Here is a 22,889-nt window from a genome sequence, read left to right on the forward strand (position 1 = left end):
GAATTTCGAGCACTTACTTTCATCATTAGAAACATTCCCCAGAGATGTGTGGCTGGAATAACGTTTGTTTTCACTTTCATTGAGACATCTTTCAATCCAGCTCTCTAAAAAAAAAAACAAAAAACAAAAAAACAAAAACAAAAAAGAAACAAAAACAGAAGAAAGAGAGAAAGGGGAAAGACAATCACAGACTTGCAGAATTGCTGTTGGTGTTTGTGAAGAGACAAGAACATCATAAACACATTAGATTCAATTGCCCATCAGCTTTCATCTGAGACTGACCCGGCCTGGAATCTGACTTTCCACGAAGCCCCGCAGTCACCATTGCTGATGAGCCTTGGCTGAGGGGTTCAGACACAAAATGGTGATTGAAGCCCACTTGTATTTCCTGGTCAGACTCTACTACTTCTGGAGGATTCCCAGCCCCACAGTACCACTGAAAATTCTTTCTTTGCAAAGAAGATACATTCCTGAGAAGTTGTTTGTAAAACAAAGTTTGGTTAACTAAATCACTGGTGATGGTTTGCAGATTGGCAAATTAGCAGCAGAACCTTTTATTTAAACAAAAACACAAAAGGAAAGCAGATAAAAGGGGGCTCTGGTTGAAGTGGAGAAAGGGGGCAGGGAACTTCATAGCTCACTACCCTTTGCCTGGGGGACCCCCAAAGGGGAACTTCCAAACACAAGCCAAAAAGCCACAGGAGGAGGACATATTAAAAACTCTACAATAGCTATGTAGGACTTTTAAAATCCAAAAGACCCTTTCTTTTAATCCAATTGCAAAGTCTACAAAAGTACTTTCCATACTGTGGTGCTATGGTATTCCATTGTCTGGACCAGTTTCATTCATACATTCATTCATTCATTCGTTCGTTCGTTCGTTCAACATCAGCTAGGTATAGTCAGATCTGCTAGAATGCTGATTTTGAAAATAGGAATGTGTTCCAGCACAAGTAATACACTGAGGAATGATCTGAGCAGAGAGTGAACTTCGTGTTTGCTGACGCTCAATTTCCTCCCTAAGAAGCATCAGTGAAAAGCGGAAAACCACACATAGCTGCACTGAAGCCCACAGGAATAGGCAAAATCCACACGTGCTCATGCCTCGGCCGTCTACCGGCCACTTTAGTTCACCACATGTGTTAGGAGCCACACCTGCCTGGAGAACCCATGTTTTACCACTTCAGGGCAACTCACAAGTTGTAGCCTTTCTGACATCCACTTCCAAGAGCAAACTTCAGGGCTTTTCCAAGGTGACGTGACATATTTATTGTATTTGTGGACCTCTTAACCATTAACATGTGCAAAACTGTGCTATCATCTTCATTAGGTTCCTATTTTTTTAAATGTGTCACTGACAAAGTTCTTGAGTGTTATGCCCCTAGTTTATTTTTCTAGTAAACACTGTGGCTTTTATTGTGCAGTTTTGCAGAGTGCCAAGCTCAGGAGTTTTAGGAATGCATATGCAGTGTTAGAGCAGAGCTGACTAGACTTATGGCCATGTGCTTCTGAATGGTGCAGTCTCCAACTGCTGACTTTACAATATAGGAGCTGGTGTTTACTGATCACCTGTGCTACCATGCCAGCCCCCTTGACCTATGTTATCTCGTTGAAGTCGGGCAACAACTCCCAGAGGAAAAGATTTTCATTCCCATTTTTTCCTAGAAAGCAACTGAAGCTTAGAGTAAGTAATGTGACTCCTCATAGTTCAAAAGGCCAAGGACAAGATCATGAGTTAACACCTTAGGGAACATATTTTCAAAAGAAGCCAAGCTGATGCTGACCAGTGAGCTAGGGGGTGCGGGCAGGGGGACGGCAGGGAGACATATTGCGTTTTTGTTTTATGTTTTATGTCCCAACAAACTGCTCTTTTAAAAGCTGCTTCCTAAACGATAAATAAGTCAGGGGAGATATCCAAAGGGAGGAACAGGAGCCAGCTTGTTCAGAGGAAATGGAAATCTGCTACTTCTGAGGAAACACTGAGCCGCAGAGAAATTCAAAACATGAAAACACCACCCCTTCCAGACACCAACCGCGCAATGTAGAAGCAAATGGCTTGTGGTGGTTTCAAAGTTGGGCTGGTGCTAGGTGGGTGTTTGCCATCACGTCGCATCCAAAGATGCATCTGGATACAAATCTCCAGAATTCTTTTCAGGAGTCTCCAGAATATCTCCACTCGGATCTTCTAATCCCCTCGAGTTCTGGCACAATTTCCTTGGCAACAGCCATGGCTGGTGCTGGACGGCAGCTCTCAATGTCTGCAGCCCCTTCCTCCGCCAAATCACACCACCAAAAGCAACTGCTCTTGTTCTGGACCAGCCCTGGTCTTCCTAGTGAGGTATTCACATCCAGTGACTCTCACACCCGTGTGGGCATGCACACATTCACACACGCACACGTGTGCACGTACACACATACACACAGGCACACACACCCAGCAGACACAGGGAACTAAGAGAAACACTCTCCCTCTCACCCATTTGCCTGTGCCAGATGAGTCCTACTAGATTTGGAGTCCTCAGAAGGGCCTATTCCTGCAGGTGAGAATCCCCAGTGATTGACAGGACATTCTCTGAAGAACGCCTGGTAACATTCCGAAGGGGAGCTGGCTCTGAACACCAAGGGCAAGGACAGTGCAACACCAGCCCACAAGAGGCCCAGTTGAGGAAGAACTTTCCAGATGCTATGTGTCTCCTCCATGTTGTTCAACACTGGAGAGAGATGAGAGCAGGGTTATGAGAAGAGAGAGAGGGCTGGAAGGGCCAGGAAAGAACCAGAGAATAAATGTCACCAATAACCCTTTCCTCCACCTCCTGCACCCTCGCAGGTCTGACATCATGGCCGATGCCTATAGCCATTCTGCCACCCCGCTCTTCTCCCAGGGGGCAGCACAGAGTACCTGTGGTCTGTCATGCACATGGCAGATATAAGAAGACAGCCCCCATGGCTCCATTTTTCTGGTCCAAGTACCTCACTTGTTCTGGCTCTTGCTCGGAAGGAATTGTTCCCACATCTCTGCCATCCACTTCACCTGCATCTGGCTGGCTTCTAGTTAACCAATGTTCATTTGAACATGTGCCATCCAGAATGAACTCTGAGGGTCCGGACCATGTTCTGAGCAGTGCCAAATATAATACGGCAGAACCATCACCTCTACTGTTCTGGACACGTGGAGTTTTCAGAGCATTTAGAGGTCTTACATTCCAGACTGCACAGACGAAAGTGAGACAGGCCTTGGATCTACAGATGCTCTCTACCTTTGCCTCTTCCCTCATAGGGCTCAGTAGTGGCATCTGCGCTCATGTCCCCTAAGTCAGCCTGCTCTATATGACTGGAAGGCCTCTTTTTAGGTAAAAAGAGGTAATATGAAGTAAAATTTATATACCTTAAAACTACTAACAATGTATTTTGGTCTTGCAAAGATCAAGAGTTACTCAACCAGAATGACAGGTATATTGGATTTTTAATAAAGTGCTGGGTTTATCTAACTAATTTATTTGTAGATTATGTGATTTTAAAAATAATAATAAAGGCTGCCATACCTTGGGTCTTTATATGCCAAGAATTATGCGAATACAGTACAAACACCATCATACTTAATCTTCATAACAACCTTGAGGTAGGTGGTATTAAAAAAATTAAAGCTCAGTAAGATTAAGTGACTTGTCCGGAGTCACCCAGCTAGTCAGGGGCAGACTGGCATTCAGACGTAGGTCATAACCAGTATGCTCTCTCCCAGTGTGGGCTGAGCTCCCCTCTTCCTGTGATCCATACGGTCTCCGGCACACAGTGCCAACACTATCAGTGATCACAGTCTGCCTTGTGTTTGAACTTCTGCTAACACTCTACTTACACATTACAATTTTTTGCTAAATTCATTCACATATTTCTTTGCCAGCCTTTGTTATACATGACAGGCCCTTCTGTTTAGGCCTTAAATATCTAAAGAATGAAGTCCATGTTATTCTATTTCTTTTGACTCTCACTAGCACCTGGCATGAGGTTTTTGCTAGAGGATGGTCTCAATAAATGTTACATTATTGACACACGTGATATTGAAGAATGCACATCATATAAGTAGACACGTCCACATATCTATAGAATTTCCTAATCTTTTTTGTGTGTTTTTTACCACATAAGGCATGAAATCATACAACATATCAAAGGTGATTTTCCAAGTACAGAAAGCAAATTTCAACCAATGTCTAGCTTGTGCCTTCTAGAAAGAAAAAGCAACAATGAAAAGCTGTGAGTGAAACAAACATGAAGAAGACTGCCTTCCACCCTGCAGCTGCCATTTGGAGAGTGAGGCAGATGCTACTCCCCAAACTCAGGAGCACAAGGACCCTGGCCTTTCTGTTCCCCTTGGACCCAGGCACTGGCACTGTGCCTGTCCCTGTGGATATTGCACAATAAATATGGGTTGTTAAATGCCTTATTTCTTTCTGAAAAATAACATTAAGTTCCTACTGTGTGCCAGGTACTCTGCAAGGCATTTTCACATACATGGCAAATTAAAAGGGATCTCAGAACAGTATGAGGTATGTATTAATATCTCTATTTATAGATATGAAAACTGAGGCTTGAAGCAGAGGTTCTAGCCCAAGGCAGACTGTTACCAGCACAGCAGTAGGGCACCCACTCCTGGGACACAGGACAGCTCGTTTGCACTTAGCTAATCTCCCTGCTCCCATTCTTGGTGCGGTAAAATCCATCTGATCTTTCAGTAAGGACCAAACTTGCTCTAAGTGCCCAACAGGATGTACTGATGGCTGTGAGTGTCAGCTCCTGGGCTGCGAAGCATCATTACATAGGACCCATCTGAGATCATGGGCAGGAAGGATGCCGCCAATCATGCCGTGTGGATTTTCACTTTCTGGGGAGTTTACCCTGCACTCCTTAAAGGCAGATCTTCATGACTCCCCACTTTAGATTGCATTTCCTAGAAGGCTTAGTTCCCTTTGCAGCAGCAAAGAACAACTAGGAAGTACCTGCCTCAGGGACCTAGCCTGCCCAAGGCTCAGAGCAGTATCGGTCTGGCAAGAGGAGCTGACCAAGATGGCTGTCCAAAGCCATGTAATCCTTGAAGTTTACAGCGACACGAGGAACTGATCTGAACTTCCACCTCTTGAGACAGAAATTCACCCACAGAAGGAGACTAGGGTCTAGACCATGACAGTGACTGGGGTCTAGACCATGACAGTTGCTTGACCAATGTCACACACACAGAGGGATCAAAGTCGGAATTCAAACCCAGATTTTCGATCTCAAAGACTACACTTATTCTCCTTGCTAATTCATACTGGGCACAGACCAGTCATAGATAGCTTAGGCTATCTATCCATCCATTCATTCATTTTGCAAATAATTATCAACTGCCTTCCATGTAAAGTTGTAACAGAAGACGACAAATATATTTTAACAGGGAGTCAATATATTACAGCATGGTATATCTGGTAGACCAGAATCTCAGGACCCAAAAATATCTTGTTTACATATTCTTTTTTATTATTTTCCCTACTTTAAAAATATAAGTTCTAACAACTGTGTCTATCCTTTCCACATGTATCCCCCTAGAGCCTGGCATGGTGTCAAGCTCACAGCTGGTGGCAATGGGTTGTGATGAAGTAAAGCAGGGTTAGAGAACAGGATGAAGGACAATGCATCCTCATCCCAGGAAGGCCTCTGAGAAGAGGCACCAATTGAGCCGAGACTGAGGACAGTGAGGGAGTAAGGCTTTCGAAGGCTCACAGAGAGGGGACCGCAGAGGCCAAGGCCCTGAGTTGGGATCATGGGTGACCCATGATCATGGGTCAAGGGATGGCAAGAAGGCCCAATGGCTGATGGAGTGACCAAGGGGGAGACAGTACCAGATGAGAGAGAAGGCAGAGGCAGGCCGGGAAGGATGTGGAGTTCAGAGTTAGGGCAACTGGATTTCAAATCCCAGCCCTGCCACTTACTAGCTATGTAACATCAGAACGATTCCTGAGCCTTCCAAAAGAGCCCTACCTTCCAGGTTCTCCAAAGATTAGCTGAAACACTACAGGCGAAGCACTTAGCATGCTTGGCTTCGTGGGCCATGGCAAGATGAGGAAAGCATGGTCTCCATCCACCAGGAGCTCACGCTGAGTAATGAGGACGGGCAGTAATGGCAATGTCCAGCGTTTAACAAGCATTTCCCTCCACATCAGTCACCCTGCTTCACATGCCTCCTCTCTACTCCGCACAGCAACTCTGAAGCAGAGCCTTGACTAATTCCAGTTCGTGAGGAGGAAACAGTGACTCAGAGAAGCTAGGTTAAGCCAGCCAGTGAGGTAGAGGCTGAGCTGGGTCAGGTCTGTTCCTCTGAGGCTGGCTTGTTCTCACCGGGGCACACTACCTCAAGAAGCCAGCAGGTAACCAAGAGCAGGTCTCTAAGTATAATAAGGTGCCACGGAATCACAGAGAAGGGAGCCTCCATCTTGGCCTGCACATAGGACGTGGCATTTCAGTTGGTCCTTAAAGGATTCAGCACCTGCCAGACCGAAGAGGACAGGAGGGCCACGTCACCAACAAAAGCCCAAAGAGGGTTCTGGGAAAGGGGAAGAGTCCACTGACTGGTGACCGGAGGCAGGGTCGGGGGGGGGGGGTGGGGGGGAGCAGCTGGGAGAGTGTGTGAGGAGCGGGTTGCCCAGGCCTTGCCCCCCAGGCCAAGAGCCGGCAGGCAGCTGGGAGCCAGCGTCATTTTTAAGCAATGGGGGAGGGAACACGACGAGCTTTGTTTCTGAGGAACTAGATGGGAACAGGGAGTTCTCGACTTATGCAATACCTGAAGAAAATGCCGCCTGACTTAGAAAGTGTCACTGGGTTTTAATAGAAGGCGTTATTCATATTCTTTGTATCAACAGTCTTTCAGGGCACCGTGCTGGGGCCTATTTTAGGAACTCACAGCTTTGGAAATGCTACATCAAATTCGACACGGCACACTCACTCGCAGCTGCCAAGGGAGGACCAGGCCCCGGGTCCCGGAGGTACCAGAGCGCCCCCTAGTCTCCCCTCCCCTCCCCCCACGGCCCTGGCCATTACCAGTGGAACCACGCCAACAAGGCCTGCTCCTGTCTCCCCAGGCACCAGGGAGTGACTTCCTCTTCATCATTCTCTCATCTCTCAGCCCTGTTTTCCCTCTGCCCTGGGCTCCCCACAGTGGTGACACACAGGGACACGTGGGAAGTCTGGGCCCAGGAAGTGGGCAGCTGTGTGGCCTCTCCAAGGGGAGGGGGGGAGGCCTCAGGTCAGTGGGTTGCCATGGCAACACCACAGTCCCTGCCCCAGGGGCCTCTGGGTTCCAGGAAGGGGCCCCTGCCCTGCCTCCAAGGGGCCATCCCACCCTGCCCCTTCGTTCATTCCTTTCCTCACTCACGAAATACTGCTTTAGTGCCAACTGTTTGCCAGGCTCTAAGGTTCTAGTGATGGACATGGCAGACAAGGCCCCTGCTCTTGGGGAGCCTCTATTCTGTGGTGGGGATGGGACAAAAACAAAATAGCAAGGTGACTTCAGGGCACAAGGAGTGTCGGAGGAAAATGAAGCCACAGGATGGGAGTCGGGGGTGCTGTTTTGGGTAGTGGAACACTACCCTGTATTGGAGCAGGGGCAAAGGCCTGAGGAGGAAGGAGCCTGAATACCAGGATGCGGGAGAGCGCGAGGAGGGGTGAGAGCAGCAGGAAATGGAGGCAGAGGAAGGAAGGGCCGAAAGCAGGAAGGCACTCGCTGGCTGGCCCTAGTGAGAACTGCGTATTTTTCCTGAATGTGCTAAGCAGCTATGGGAAGGCTTGGAGCAAGGGACCTGAGCCACACTGGCTCCGAAAGCGTAGCCTATGAGGGATGTACGTTCATTCATCTCACCACTGCTTTCTCCACTCTGTGGGGCACCATGTGCCTGGCACTGTGCTACACAACAGGGGGGCAGCAGTAAACCACACAGACACAGCTCTGGTGACAGGGACGGTTAAAGTGTGGGAGTCAGCTGTTAAATAATAGTCATGTAATTCCCAAGAGAGCCACGGGAGACGGGAAGAGTGAGAGAGAGAGAGAATGTGTGTGTGTGTGCATGTATGTGTGTCTGTGTGTCTGGTCTGATATGTGAGTCAGGGAAGCTTCTTGGAGGAAGTAGCATTAAACTGACAGCTAAAGACTATGAAGGCGTCATGTTACCACCCCAGATAAACAGGGAGGGCGGAGTGTTCCTGGCAGAAGGAACGTCATGTGCAAAGGCCCTGAAGCTGGCCAAAGGATTATGCCTTCAACAGACTGACAAGCAGGGGCTCCTGAGTGGCTCGGTCAGTTAGGCCTCAACTCTTGATTTCAGCTCAAGTCATGATCTCATGGTTCATGAGTTTGAGTCCCATGTTGGCCTCTGTGCTGCTGGTGATTCTGTCTCCCTTTCTCTCTGCCACTCCCCCTCTTGCATTCTCTCATTCTCTTTCTCTCTCTCTCTCTCTCTCAAAAATAAACTTTAAAAAAATGAAACATTAAAAAACAGAAAGAAAAGAAACTGACCAGCAGTCTGACCATGAATGCCCACATTCATTTCAAGGATTAATTCAACGTGTGTTTGTTGAGGCTGTCCCGTTCCACTAGCACTCTGGAAGATGCCACTGCACATGCACACATGAAAACCGGCCTCTGTACTTAGGACTAAGTTAAGGAGTCTGGACTTAATTTAACAGGTGGCTGGGACCCTCTAAAAGTTTTTGTGTGGAGTATGACATAAGCAAAACCATTCCGTGGGCAGCTCCATTTGGTGCTGCTAAACACAATCTCAGAGGGAAGAGAAAGGGAAGCAGGAGACCACATCACATATGATCCAAACTTTTGAGACCGAAAAGCTGCATTATTAATAATTTTGCCAGGACCACGAGCATACACCAGGACTGTCCCGGACTTCACGGTCCCCCCTGGGGTAGGAGGCCACTGCAAGAGTCTAAGTAAGTCTGAGAGGCTTAGAACAGAGGCAGTGAGATGACAAAAAATAAGAACTCTGCCTCTCTCTAGCTAAATGTACTCACAACCCTGGCCAATCCGTGTAACCAGCGACCCTGGGTCCCCACATCTCATCATCATCTGCTGGGGCCTCAGTCACAGCAAGAGGAGGTGAGTGTCAGGTGACAGCAGTGACATCTCCTGAAACGTGGCTTCCTACCATCTTCATCCATATCATCATCAGAGCCCAGTCTTGGAGCATCAGCGCTACACTCCAGGGACAGTTATTTACACAGATTATCTCATTTAATTATAGCAATATAGACGCATTGCTCCTGTAAAGCATACAGAAGTTATGCTTTACACAGATGTGTGGCCAGGAAAAGACAAGTGTGAATGGGTTGGCACACAGTCAGTCCCATGCCCCGGGCCTGAGGATGTACCTGCTGGGCTGTCTTTGTCCCTGCAGCTGATTGGTGCCCACTGTATACAGTGGCCAGGATGTTCGGATACTACATACATGGAAACAGCCCACTTACCGATTGTCTGCTCAACACCGTATGGCCTGGGTCTGTCTGTCTGCAAAGATCGGCACAGGATTCGCTTCCTCTTTCAATTTAACACTTTACCCTCAGCGACGAGATTCCCAGCCGGTAACCCCACTCATTCTCCTCACGGTACTTACTAAGAAACACCCTTGCCAGTTTGCCTTTTACTTTTCTTCTTTTCCTTTAAAATCTGAGCTGTGTTTTCATCTCCTTCTCATTTCTAATATATTCCTTTAAAAAATAATCCTCTCCAAACTCCCACTGTATGTATGCCTCAGTGTGCACGTCCACATTGGTCAAATAAGAAAGCCTGCTTCCGAAGCCTCCTGTGAGACTCAGATGGTGATGACATCGTATGAAGAAGTCTCGGAGAGATGCTGAGGGGACACAAGGTGATCTGACTTCTACTACCACTTAACACCGCCCTTCCTCAAGGCCCTACAGCCTCAGTGCTTTCTCATCTGCCCAAACGACTCACTCTGTTTGTTTCTAGCTGCCTCTCCGGACTCCTGAAGTGCACCTGCGGCCCGTGCTGGCTCCTGCTTCCTACCCCGGGGAATCTCTCCTGCAGGTCTGGAAACCAGCAAGTGTGGGGGCCTGAACCAACAAACTCGGCCACAGCGAGGAAGCCCCTTCCCGTGGGCCAGGGGAACCCAATACGGAGCAAAAAATGAGAAGGCCTAACTGCTAAGCCTCGCTATCTCACCAGCTCGTGAACCTGACCAAGTACTTTCGCCTTTCTGAGCCTCAGTTTCTCTGTTATAGTTACAATAACTACCACTGTCTTAGCGCCCATTCTGTACCACTGCGCTAAACTGTTCACATACCTCCTCATGTATACACAGGAATTACTATCTCGTTTTACAAAGCGGGGGAAAGCAAGGCCCAGAGAGAAAGGCCTGGATGAGAAAAGATAAGAACTCCGCTTACTTTGTGGCTGACCATATTCATTCTCCTACCCGGACCATGTGGTCACTGTCCCTGTGTCTCTTCCTCATCAGCTGGGGTCTCAACCATGGCATAATGTGGGTCCGCCCAAGGGGACACTAGTCATCTCCTGGAATGTGACTGCAATGCAAGCATTGTCATCTTCACAAACACTGTAGCAGCTGAGTCAAGATCTGAACCTGACTCTAACCTAACGATTAACTTATTTTCCCTTTAGTTAGTCATTCCAAAATTATTTATTGAGCGATTTCTATCAGACACTATTCTGGACTCTGAAGATACAACAGTAAACAAAAAACATAAAGTCACTATTCACACACAAGCAAAAAAAAAAAAAACCTTAAAAGCTCCTGCAGGTGAAGGAATATATTTAAAGTATGACAATTTGACTAAAAACAAGTCAGCGGTTACACCTAACCATTAACTTATACTCTCATATCTGAGTTATATATGCCTTAAAGTCTCACCGTGAGTACTGAGCTGCATCGAACATAACACCAGAGACACAACAAGTATTCAGTAATGTTACTGCCCTTTCTCGCTTTAGGAAAACCTAAAACGTAAAACTCTGAAGTGGTCAAAGAGATTCATGAAGGGGTCATTATTTGCAATATACAGGAATTAAGGAGGAAATCCCCAAGGTGCACCAGGGCTGTTAGCTCACAGATCACAGAGTCACAAACAGTCCCTGGAGCCTAGAAAAAGTTAAAGTTAAGGTGTTCAGTGCCATCTCCTGTCGAAGAGAAGTTCCATGTAAAAGCAGATCTCTGCTCTAAAAATATCCCTGGGAACGCCAGAACTCAGGCATGTAACTGCATTGGCAGGCTGTGAAAATTTCACCTCCCCTCAACTTTTATGGGGGACCATACCTACTACCACTTAATGTTGGCAGGCCTTTGTTTCTATTTCTATCATTACAACATTATTAAAACATGTCAAAGTCTTTTTTTAAAAAAAGGTATTAGGGCCAAGGCCGCTCACTGTGCACAGCATCTGATGTTATTTGATTCCTGACATCATTGCCTTTTCTAGTTTCTTTTTTGCCTCTTCTGCATTTCTTCTCACCATCTCTGTTAGGGGATGCGGATGCCCCCCAAAAGCTTAGGAGCCAGGCACTCCTGAGCACAGGACCCAAACAGACTTCAAACTAGCCTGAACTTTTGAGATGAATCACCAAAACATCCTTCTCTTAGGCAAAGTGCTTTCTTTCTTTCCTGTGTTCATCTATTGCAGAAATTAGATTTTTAAATGTTGAAAGGAGAAACATACTCATCCACAATCCTAGCTCTCTCACATGTGAGTTATTTGTCCTTTTTCTGTGTTGCTCCCGGGTCTCGTGTCCACATGTTGCACACATATGAACTGTATCCCCAGTGACTGAGTACACCCTTGCCTCCTCGGTTTCCCCTTCACATTCTATCCTGCAGAGTGTTCCGATTTTGCTGTAGCCCTCATACCTATCTATCATTAATAGATGCCCAGTGTTCCCCTGAGCTAGTATTCCTATTCTTTATATCGTCTTAATGAACAATTTGGTACATATTTTTTCTTTATTCGAATCATTTCCTGCGAGTCACCTAGGAGAAGGAAAAGCAAGCATGTGGGCTTAGTAACTAGCAGCAAAAGAATGGCCTGAGTTCTAGCCTTAGCACTTACTAGTTGATTGACTTGAGGCAAAGTCTCTAAACCTCAGTGTCCCCTTGGGTAAAATGTGGAGAATGATAATCCGCCCACCTCATCTTACCAGTGCGAGATGTGGAAAGCAGTTAGCATAGCACCCAGCACAAAGCGAGTTCTAGATATATGGAGCCACTGTGATTCCCAGGTACCTGTCTATGTCAGCGCACCTCGTGTGTTTTAATGACAGTGTAGGTGTTAAGCACACAGACTGGAGCTCAGCTGCCAGCTTCAAGTCTGATGTCTTTGCTGTATGACCTTGGGTGAATGACTCAACCTCTTTCAGCCCCAGGGTTGTTTGTTTTTAACTTGCAAAGTGGGGGTGCGAATAACAGCACTCCAAGGAGTTTGCATGAGGTTTAAGTGAACAAGGCACAGAGAGTGTTTACATGATTAGCATTATCCAAGTCTCAGCTATTAAAATTTTTACATCATGCCTACCCCCAAACCCTGCCACTCTAGTCTCTTCTGTTATCATTCCTTTGGTTTGATTCTTAGATCTTTGGTGCAGTGAAAAGCCTTGGAAGCCAGACCGACACTCATTCTGCTGCTCCCCTTACAAGTGACCAAGCTCTGCAACCCTAGGCAAATTACTTAACCTCATGAGCCTCAATTTCCTTCTTATATATATAAAAAAAACTACCCCCTGAAGTTACTAGGAGGATTAGGACAAATAATCTAAGCTCCTTAAGAGCTGACTGTACCTTATCCACCCCATTGTTCCCCGCAATTAGACGGGGCTTGGCATAGAATTGCAGACCTATGAGGAGAGGAGAGGACAGAGGGGAAGGAATGACTAACACCAGCACCATGCCTGGCACCTACTGGGGGCTCAGAAGTGGGTCAGCTCATCTGTAGTTAATCAAGGACTTGTTTGCATGCAGCCGTGAGCCAAGTCTCCTAGAAGGCAAGCAAAAGAAAGGCAGCGTTTTTCACACTGTAATAGCTTAAGCAAATATTTATTGAGCACTGATTTGTGCAAGACATCCTCATAAATGCTTTGCACTGTGCTAAGCACAGATCATGATAACACAGGTGGAAATCGTGAGAAATGAGGAAGTGTCAAACATGTAAAATGAGGATGGAAAATGTGTGCACCTTAGCCGCAGTGGTAGGTGAGTGCACAATGAGGCGAAGGGAAGACAGTCAGCTCTATGTGGGGCAGGGGTGGGGGGGACCACCAGCTCCTTCATTACAACCCTACGTTTTTAACGGGCTTGGAGACAGACTGGTTTAAAGACATAACTGACAGTGTGGATCCTCTCTTGCTATTCGAGCCAATGCATGTGACTGAGCTCACGGAGAGGCAGTTTCACTAAGAATAAGCTGGGAAAGATCCCACCTAGCTCGCAGGTTTATGGGGTCATGTACTGAAAAAATTGAATAAAGTGGAAGTGTGCATAAAATTTCGTATTCTTCCCCCGTGAGGGCCTTGTGTCCAGGGAGAAGGCAGTTCTTGAAAGCTACTAGGGGAACATAAGAAGCGTGTGGCACTCAAAGCACCTCTTGTTTACTGAGCTTTTATGCCATGCCAAGGCCCTGTGCCGAACCTTTCACATGCTTTACTTCATTTAATCCTCACAATGCCATGGCCCCACTTTACTGGGAAACAAACTGAGGCTCAGAGAGGTCACCTCACTTGTTGAGTCCATACATTCAGCTTATGGCAAAGCCAATTCTCATCAAGCCTTTGGGATTCCAGAGCCAGAGATATTAATGACTAGGTCATTGATTGCAAACTCCCCCTATTAATGACTGTATCAGTGATCCTAAATTGTGACATGCTATGCAAATGCAAGGCGCTGTTATTTTAACACCAAGATTTTTATGTTGAACCTATTATGAGAAAGTCACGTCTGTAAGTAAATAGATACTAAGCCCCGGTGATGTGTGTTAAGATGTCAGATTTGCCAAAGTAACTGGCAGGCGGGGGATACTACCCAGTGGCGGTGCCAGGTTGAATTTAGAAGCGCAGAAAATGATTTGAGATGAAAGGCACACGGTGCACCAGGTGCTCCCACAGGAAGGAGCGCCCGTGGGCGTCCTCAGTCAGCAGCCTGCTGCCAAAGTCACATTGAGGTCCCCATAGCAGCCTGACACCCACTGCCACCCCGTGACAGTGTGCTCCAAAGACCTGCAGTATGAGCTGTTGTCCCCTCTTCCCCCACACACCCACCCTCACCACTGCTGGCCAGGATCAGGGATGACTGGACCTCCTGAACTTTATGTAGTAGGTGAGTTAGCATGCACATCTCTAAGGTTTTCCTTCCAACTCCAGGTGTTGGGAGGCAAGGAGGCAGCCTGGTTTCAAAATCAGAATAATCTGTGTTCAAAACCTGGCTGGATGCTAGCTGTTTGGCCTGCACATGTTAACTAGGCTGAGTCTCAGTTTCCTCATCTATACAATGGGGATAACAATATCAAAGGGTCGGTGTAAGAATTAAATCAAGTAACAAGCATGAGCATTTAGCACCCTGCCTGAAAAAGATTACAAAGGGGCCCCTTGGGGTGCCTGGGTACTGCAGTGGGTTAAACGTCTACTACAGCTCAGGTCATGATCTCATGGCTTGTGAGTTCAAGCCCTGCATCAGGCTCTGTGCTGACAGCTCAGAGCCTGGAGTCTGCTTCCGATTCTGTCTCCCTTTCTCTCGGCCCCTTTAGTAAAAAAGGAACAATTTTGAAAATAACTCATAAAGTGAGCCTGACATCACTTACCAAAATGATTCAGTGTAGTTTTCTCCTTCCCACCCATGTTCCCTCAATCTCTTCCTGCCATCTCCCCCTGCCACCGCCCCCCTTCCTTCATTCTTCCCTTCTCAAAAATGATCAATATATAGTTACCAAGTACTATCTATAACCATATAGCTTTGCTGGAGCTTTTTATTTGTTTGTGTTTTAGTCTCTCAATACCACAAAAACCTTTGAACAAAACAGACCTGTAGGGAATTTCTTTTTCAGGTTCCTCATCTCTTGGATCCCTTGGCATCCCTCCAGCACCTCCCTCCGCAACCCCTGCATGCACTACCTCAGCTCTGCTCCCAGTGAGGCTCCACCTGGTGCCCATGGCTGCCTGCTGGGCAGGTCTGGGCGGGCAGCTCTCCCTGGTCCCAACACCTCCTCAGCTGTGGCCCACGAGGTAGCCCAGGCAGAGAATACCCTGTAGCCCGGGGCACCCCAAAAAAACCCCAATGAAGCAATAATTCATTCTTTTGACCACATCAAAGTTTTCAAACTTTAAAACAGGGCCTTGATTAGAAGAAAAGCTGTGTGCGTGTGTGTGTTTTCTAAAAGCCTGGTATTTCTGAAAAGGTCCCCTACCCAAAGCACACAACCTCAAAGACCCTGCCCACTGAGTTGAAAATAAAAGTTCATGGAGACCAAAGGCCCTTGCATAAAAACCGCTCAACACTTTAGAAATCTTCTTTCCATTGCTTGGAAGTTTTAATGTTTTAACTGAGGGTCTCCATCCCTCTGAAATCTTCCTTTCGTGTAAACTCCCAGGGTTTTTTCGACTACCGTTATTTTATTTTCTATGATGTCAAATAGTTTTTATAGAGAATCTACATCACTTTTTGTAAAAGGAGTCATCAAGTAGAAGAAATTAAACTCCTAGAACACAGATAATATGCCTTTTTAGTAGCCGTACAAGGGTGACACAGAACTAGTTGGTGTTCTTTTCGGTGGAACAAAAAACCACTGTACAGGCATCCTAATCCCTCTCCCACTCCAGATTTATTATCAGCAGTGGAACTGAACCCCATGAAGAAAACTTGGCAAAATGTTTAAAGTAATCAATATGAGCTCATAAGTAAGTTTGAGTGTATGCCAATGGGCCCAATTCTGGAACTCTATAAAATCATAATCACTTCAGTAAGAACCAAGGCCTACTCATAAGCATTTAGAATTAGTGCTCATATTAGAAATACATTATGCCCCATATGAACACCCCAAATTTAGACCAATCATTCTGAAGAAGATGACGTGGGACTCAAAAAATCGCTCTTGCTCATGTTTTTAAAATGATAAATTCATTAACTATAACATTCAAAGAAACACCTCTGTCCTCTAAAGTCTAGGACTAGCTTGAAATGAGCTCACAGCAATCACAAGATTCAAAACAAACACACTGCCATAACTTCCTTCACAAAATGCAGCTATGCCTCAAAATTTAGCTGCTGCTAGTGTAATTAGCAGTCACTAATCACTCTTCAGATTATTCAAATGGCAGTTCAAAATCTAGTTCAAGAGTAGTTCGCTAGTGTTGACCGAGTGCATTTTCTCCAGCAAGATGGATTCAGGGGATCAATGCTTATGAAGTAGTAATTCTCCATTCCGATTAAATAAAAATCTGCCATATTCATCAATCTCATTTAGGCTGCGTCTAAACAACACTGACCTTTAGCACAATTGGATAGTCAGAAAACACACAGGACACAAAGTGCTAACTAACCTTTACGGGGCTGTAGCCTTTTCAAAGGCTTTCTTATTATCGCTTTAAATTAAAACAAGACAATCATGACAATCCAATTCTACCATGTCCAGGTTCACCTGTTTACTAATAATTATTGATTGCTCATAAGCAGATTACGCATAATTTTATGTTCTATGAGGGATTAACCAACCACAAAAGTGGAAATTACATACATATTTTGAAGTAATTCTGCTCTAAGGATCAGATCTAACACAACAAAACCCAGATGATCTACTGCTACAGGCCAACCCAGTCCTAGTCGCCTATACTCCGACCATATTTAGCTGAAAACATGATGGCTCAATTTCATTCTTTTCTGCTTTTTATAAAACCCCCCTCTCTCTCTTAAAGTGGCTTAACATTTCAAAAGTTCAAAAATCACAACATAGGTAAAGATCACATTATAAAGACAGAAAGAGAATAAATGAACTTTTTTTCTCCTTGCACTAAAAAGTAGGCAAGGAAGGCAAAAGAACTAAAGTCTTTCTGTGGATCTGGCTCAACCGAGTTTCAGAGAGTTTCAGATGAAACAGAATTTTCCACTTCCTGAAAGCCAAGTGTAAAATGGTTGTCTTTAAAACAGCGCTGCCTACAGTGGAAAGAGGGGGCAGGAATGAGAACACAGGCCCTCATACTCCACAACCGAAGAGTATCAGGACTTGTGGAGGGGCCCAGTCAAGGGTGTAGAACATACTTCTGTGAGTGCTCATCCTGACTCGAGTTCCAGCCACCAGGTTTGGCCTCTACAAAGACATTTTCTACTCCCTTTACGAAACTGGACAACACAAGCATGAAAGCATCATAAAGGCACATAAGATACCTTCTTCATGGGAAATGCTGGGGAATGAGATTGAAATTAATCCCTCGGTCTAAATTTTAGAAAAAAAAGAAGAAGATTTTATCTTGACTTAGCACTGAGGCTGTTTACACAGTACAGACAACATCTAGGCATACTGAATCGGGTTACATTTGTTTCAGGATTCTTATCCCCTTTTCCCAACTAGACACACAGAACTGGGCATAGGAAGACCAGGTAATTACTTTCATTAATAAAATCTGCCTCTTACTGAGCCATTTCTTATAAGTCAGGCTTCACGTGCATGATCTCATTCTATTCTCCTATCCCTGGAAAGTACGGCGTAGATGCTTACACAAAGAAGAAAACAGAAAACGTGGAGAAGTTGGGTCATTTGCCCTGGGTCATACAGCCAGAAAGCAACTGAGATGGGACTTAAACTTTTGTCTATTTAATGGTAAACCTCATGTTCTTTTCATTAAGTCAGACCATATTCACCTCCAATCATGTTAACACGTGTCTGTGAATGACTTCTGGCTGCAAAATACTGTTTGCTCCGTCATCTAAAGGCTAGGTATATTCACACGTGACCTAACGGGTTCTACCTTATTAGTTTAATCTTGCAGAGGTATGTCTGTATGTAAGCTTGCAGAAAGCTTTGATAGTCTTACAGACAAAGCAAATGTCCCAAATGAATCCCAACAAAACCCTAAAGTATATTTCTCATCTGTATTAAAGTTGTGAATGCTTTATCTCCTTATTTCTGCCAATAGTTAAAAATTTTGTCTCCATGGTTTAATGAACTATCCTGCCACTTTCATTTAGGGAGAAAATAGCAAGTCCTTTGCTTTCACTAAAATGATATATGCTTGGGATGCCTGGGTCACTCAGTCAGTTAGGTGTCCAACTCTTGATTTCTGCTCAGGTCATGATCTCATGGTTCATGGGACTGAGTGCCCACACTGGGCTCTGTGCAGACAGCAGGGAGCCTGACTGGGATTCTCCCTCCTTCTCTCTCCCTTCTCTCAGAATACATACAATTTAAAAATAAAATTAAAGATACACACTTTATTGGACATCCTTTCCAACTCTCCTCACTAAAGATGAAGGAGAAAGAGAAGTAGGAGAAGAAGGAGAAATAGTAGGAGGAGGAGGAAAAGGAAGAAGAGGAGGAGGAGGAAAAGGAGAAGAAGGAGGAGAAGAGGAGGAAGAGGGGAGGAGGAGGGGAGGAGAACTCTTCAGTATAGCCTTGCAACTAAGAGTGTGGACACTCGTAGGTTAGGTGGCCTACTCCCTTCATGGGTATCCTTCCACTGCATATAATGGGGGTAGATCTTAACAGTACCCATAACATATGTTTTAAAATACAACTAATAATGCATTTAAAGTACTTAGTTCATGGCTGGCATGTGAAAAGAACTTAATAAACTAAAAAAAAACCCACATAAATAAGCAGCTAGGTTTAGCACTTGTATTCCACACCAGGAAAGTCAGGGGCTCGGTGAAGATCGATCATGCTCCCTGTGCAGCCCAGCTTCTCAAGCTCAGAAACTCCCTAAACACTAGCTTCCAGCTTTAATTGTTGTCTTTAGCCTATGGTTTCCCCACTTAAACTGTGAATAATAGCCATCACTTCTTTCTTGGGTTGTTGTGAGCATTAGACAATGCACTTAAATAAAAATACTTAGTGGCAAAGTGGAGACGTGTATTGACTATATGTTACCTATGGCCATCTTCACATTTCATACAAGAGCCCTCTCAGAGGCACAGATCAGTTCCATAAGAAAAGTGGGGCTCGGCAACAGTAAGCTTCCAGATCAAGGGCACCCAGCTTCATGGGGCAACCAGAAGGTAGCAACCTTCCTAGTACCATGCTCTACCTTCTGCATCCCCAATGTTTTCTTCTTCATTGTGCTTATCACTGACTGAAATTAACTATTTTTTGTGTGTTTACTTGTCTGTCTGTCTAGAATTTATGCTCCGTGGGAGTGCTGCTGGCGTTTTCTGTTAAACCCAGCACCCAGCAGAGTGCCTGGCACATAGGAGGTGGGTAGTATTCTTGAATGAATAAAACAAGCTAAAATTTGTCCAAAATCATCATTCAACCACTATGATACACTGCCTTCCATCACTGCTATCAGTTAAAACCCTCTCCAGATGCAGAATCCTGTGACTCTTTCAGACAGGTTTTCTCTGGGCTCCAAGACTGAAACTTCCCGTGATTCTCCACTTTCGTCCATACTTTTCCCTTCTCACCAAGTGAGATTCAAGTCCATCTCAAGGCCAGAGGCATAACCAAGCCCTGCCAGGCCAGTGCTCTATCAGGGTCAGGGTCCACATGAGGTGGGGTGGGAGGGTGAGGGAACAGGCTTTCCCAGTCTGGTCTCATACAAGCTGTAGTCCCACACAAGTTCCAGCCCCCTCTTGCATCCTACAAAGGGACAACACAAAATTATGGTAAGACTTAAATGGCCAGTGTGTGAAAACACTTAACTCCCTGTTACAAGGGCTGACTCACGTGGGTGCTTGATAAGGGAGCCCATCCTTTCCTTCAGGCTCCAGGAGGAATCTATTTCTATGTCCTTTGGAGCGCTCACGACTCTCAATGTGTCCATGCCTTCCCACGTCAAACACATCACAAAATCCTCAAAGGCAGAGACTGTGTGTCCTTATCCATCCTGCCACCCAGCAGGTGCTCAGTAAAGGAGACTGAATAAACCCACCCCCATAAATTCACACAAACTATTTTCTTTTACTTTTACCTGACGCTTCCAAATCATCTGTCTCTAAGTTTCTTCTCTCTCCCCCTTCATAAAATTACAGATAACTCAAATAGAGTGGAAGGGGCAAAAACATCAGACATTTCTTACAACTTTTCCATTCTGCAGAGCCCTGGAGGGGCAGCTGAAGAGTGTCCCAAATCACCTGCAGAACACATAGGATGGGCTCTCAGGGGGGGCCCTGTGCAAGTGGAGACCTGACTGATACCCCATGTTGTGAGGTCATCATTCTATGCCTTCTCTGTCTTTTTCACGCAGACACCAAGGCAAACAAACACATTAACCTGACTTTGAACCTTACACTGTTAGAAATGGAAGAGATGCAGGTCACAATTACACCTCTCTCATGGAGAGCTTGTGAGGGCCAGTGTCAGTGAAACTACAAAGTACCCGGCAGATTCCGCAGACGCGGTACAGGCACGTAATTGTATGGACAAGTTTTAGGTGGGCCAGAGCAGTCTTTACATCCAATTCATTTAACTATACGTGAGGCAACAGAGTATCAGAGGTAAAGGAAGGGCTCCTCTGCTCAAATTATCACCAGGAGGGGTGGCTAGGTGTGAGAAGACCCTCACCTCTTTCTAGGAGCTTGAGCAAGGGAGGACAGAGTCTGCTTTTCCTTTGATGGCAACATTTCACTCTACTGGCCAGTGTGCATGCCTCTCCCAGGTCTGTGATGCTGGTGTCATCACCTAGAGGCACTTCTGTGCTCCCTACACTGACGTTGGGTACAGCCCCCCCAATATTCAGGGTCTTAAGAAATTGACCTTAGGTGTAATTAACAAAGGCTATTATGGGCCTTTAAAAAAGTGGTCATCCACGGTTCTTTTTGACTCTTAAAATCCTAATAGATGACTCATCAAAATATTTTAGTTTATTATCAATGTGGGGGAGAGATGAACTATTGCACAGTGGGTCACAGATCAGATACTGGTAACCAGCACACATATGCTTCCTGGATTTTATCGTGAAGAGACTTATGTCTAATTTATCAGAAAATCCCAGACTGTAAGCTAAGCCTTCATTTTACAGACAATGAAAATTAATCTAAGAGAGGCTATAAGACTCGCCTAAAGTAACATTATAAGTGGCCGAGTCAGAATTATAACTCAGAGCTTTCCCCATTGTACAAAGTGGGGGGGAATGGATAGGAACTCCTTGCTCCTCGATGCCAAGATTTCTGACCAGGCACCTCCTTCTCTTCTCTTTCCAGCCTAATCCCTCGCCCTTTGAAGATTCGATTTGAAAAGGAAGGATGAGAAATTCATCCTGGGTGACCCACAAATCCTGAGTCAGAAAAAACAGAACCTTTCACATTTGTGAGTGTGTGGCTCACTGGGAGAGGTGGGTGCTTTGCCCAGCTGGTGCCTAACCTCGGGTTGGGGACTGAGGCTGCAAGACAACCAGGAGAGGAAGAGTGGGAAGAAAGGCACACAGGTGAGCTGAGGAAAGGTGTAGTTGCCGGAGAGAAATTAGAGACCTCAGCGCCTTTGGTGAGATCAGTCCAGCGCTCACATAGCAGGCGGCGAGGCACCGAGCAAACTCTCTCCAACTCGCACTAGGTCCTTTGTTGTGGGTCTGTGCCTCTGGCTCCCGCTCATGCCCTCCGGCCCCCCGCCCCCCATGAAGTCACCCCAACTGCACTCATAATATTTTGCTTTGCGCCGGGTCTGTTTTCCACCACCAACTTCCAGCGGTCACCATGGCGACGCGCCCGGGAGGGGGAGGGCGCGGCTAAGGAAATCTTCGGGCCTAGCCTGCCGGCGGCCCCTACAAACTTTTCCGGATCTCTGGGTCCCGCAGGCCGGGTGGCAAAGCGCGCTGTCACGGCCGCCGCGCGGAGTCGCTTGCGGGGCTCCCCGGACCCGGCCTGAGCGCCTCGTCCGCGGGGGGGAAAGCTGCAGACACCGGCTCGGAGACCCCAAGACCACGCAAGTCTTACTTGCCCTGCTTCTAAACTCATTGACGCCGGCGCTTTGGCAGGTGGCAAGGATGGGGACGCGCATGCCACCCTCTCAGGCCACACACATACACACACAAGCCAGGGGAGGGAGAGACAGTCTGATTTGGGTGCAGGAGCAAAGGGCAGACCTCCGGTCCTTGGCTCCCTCGAGCTCGACGACGTGGTCTCCGGGCGGCAGAAGGCAGCTCCCAGCCTAGGGCCGCAGCTGGGAGCGGATGGAGGAGACCCGGGCTCTCTTCCGATCCGGGCGCTCTCTGTCCCAGGGGCCACAAGCCAGTACCACTGAATGTCCCCACCTGGGGGCCCACGGAGCCAGGTCGAGGCCTTGTGCTGAGCGGGGGCCCGTAGGCCAGCTTGCCTTCCCGCCGTTGTGGCCTGTGGTGCTCCAATCCGACTCCAGGGATACTTTGGCCGCCCCAACTCTGGATTCTGGCTTTTGGGGCAGAAAGTGGTCGAGACGGAAGTTTCCAATTCGGGCTGGCAGCGCCCCTCTCTAACGTGCCATCCCGTTTAACAAGAAACAATCCTTCTGTTGCGTAGCCGACCAGCCCAGCCCCGGACCACTTGGCACAAGTTCTCGGTGGCCTAAAATTCTACCTACTTTTCTCCCTCGTTCTCGAATTTCCGGGTACCTTGAGTAACCAAGCAACGCTGGCCTGGGCAGGGCAGCCGGGTCGGGTCCCACCGGGCCGGGCACGCGTGGCGGCCGCGGCCGGCCCACTAGCTGAAGGGCCCCGCGCTGGGTGC

General features: G+C 46.6%; 1 protein-coding gene across 2 annotated transcripts in view; it reads right to left on the bottom strand.

Annotated features, from left to right (window-relative positions):
• RFX4 (regulatory factor X4) overlaps nt 1-22,889 on the bottom strand; it is a 158,793-nt gene that overhangs the window by 132,877 nt on the left and 3,027 nt on the right. Inside the window, exons 1-2 of one of the 2 annotated variants that reach the window (XM_029953170.1) lie at nt 7,066-7,135; nt 18-104 (exon numbers count right to left, since the gene is read on the bottom strand). In XM_029953170.1, coding sequence (XP_029809030.1) covers nt 18-104; nt 7,066-7,135 — 157 coding nt within the window. Of the gene's footprint in view, nt 1-17; nt 105-7,065; nt 7,136-22,889 lie in introns of those variants that run through there. The other variant, XM_029953171.1, reaches the window with a different exon arrangement.

Source organism: Suricata suricatta, chromosome 10, assembly GCF_006229205.1.
Source record: "Suricata suricatta isolate VVHF042 chromosome 10, meerkat_22Aug2017_6uvM2_HiC, whole genome shotgun sequence".
NCBI classification, from domain to species: Eukaryota; Metazoa; Chordata; class Mammalia; order Carnivora; family Herpestidae; genus Suricata; species Suricata suricatta.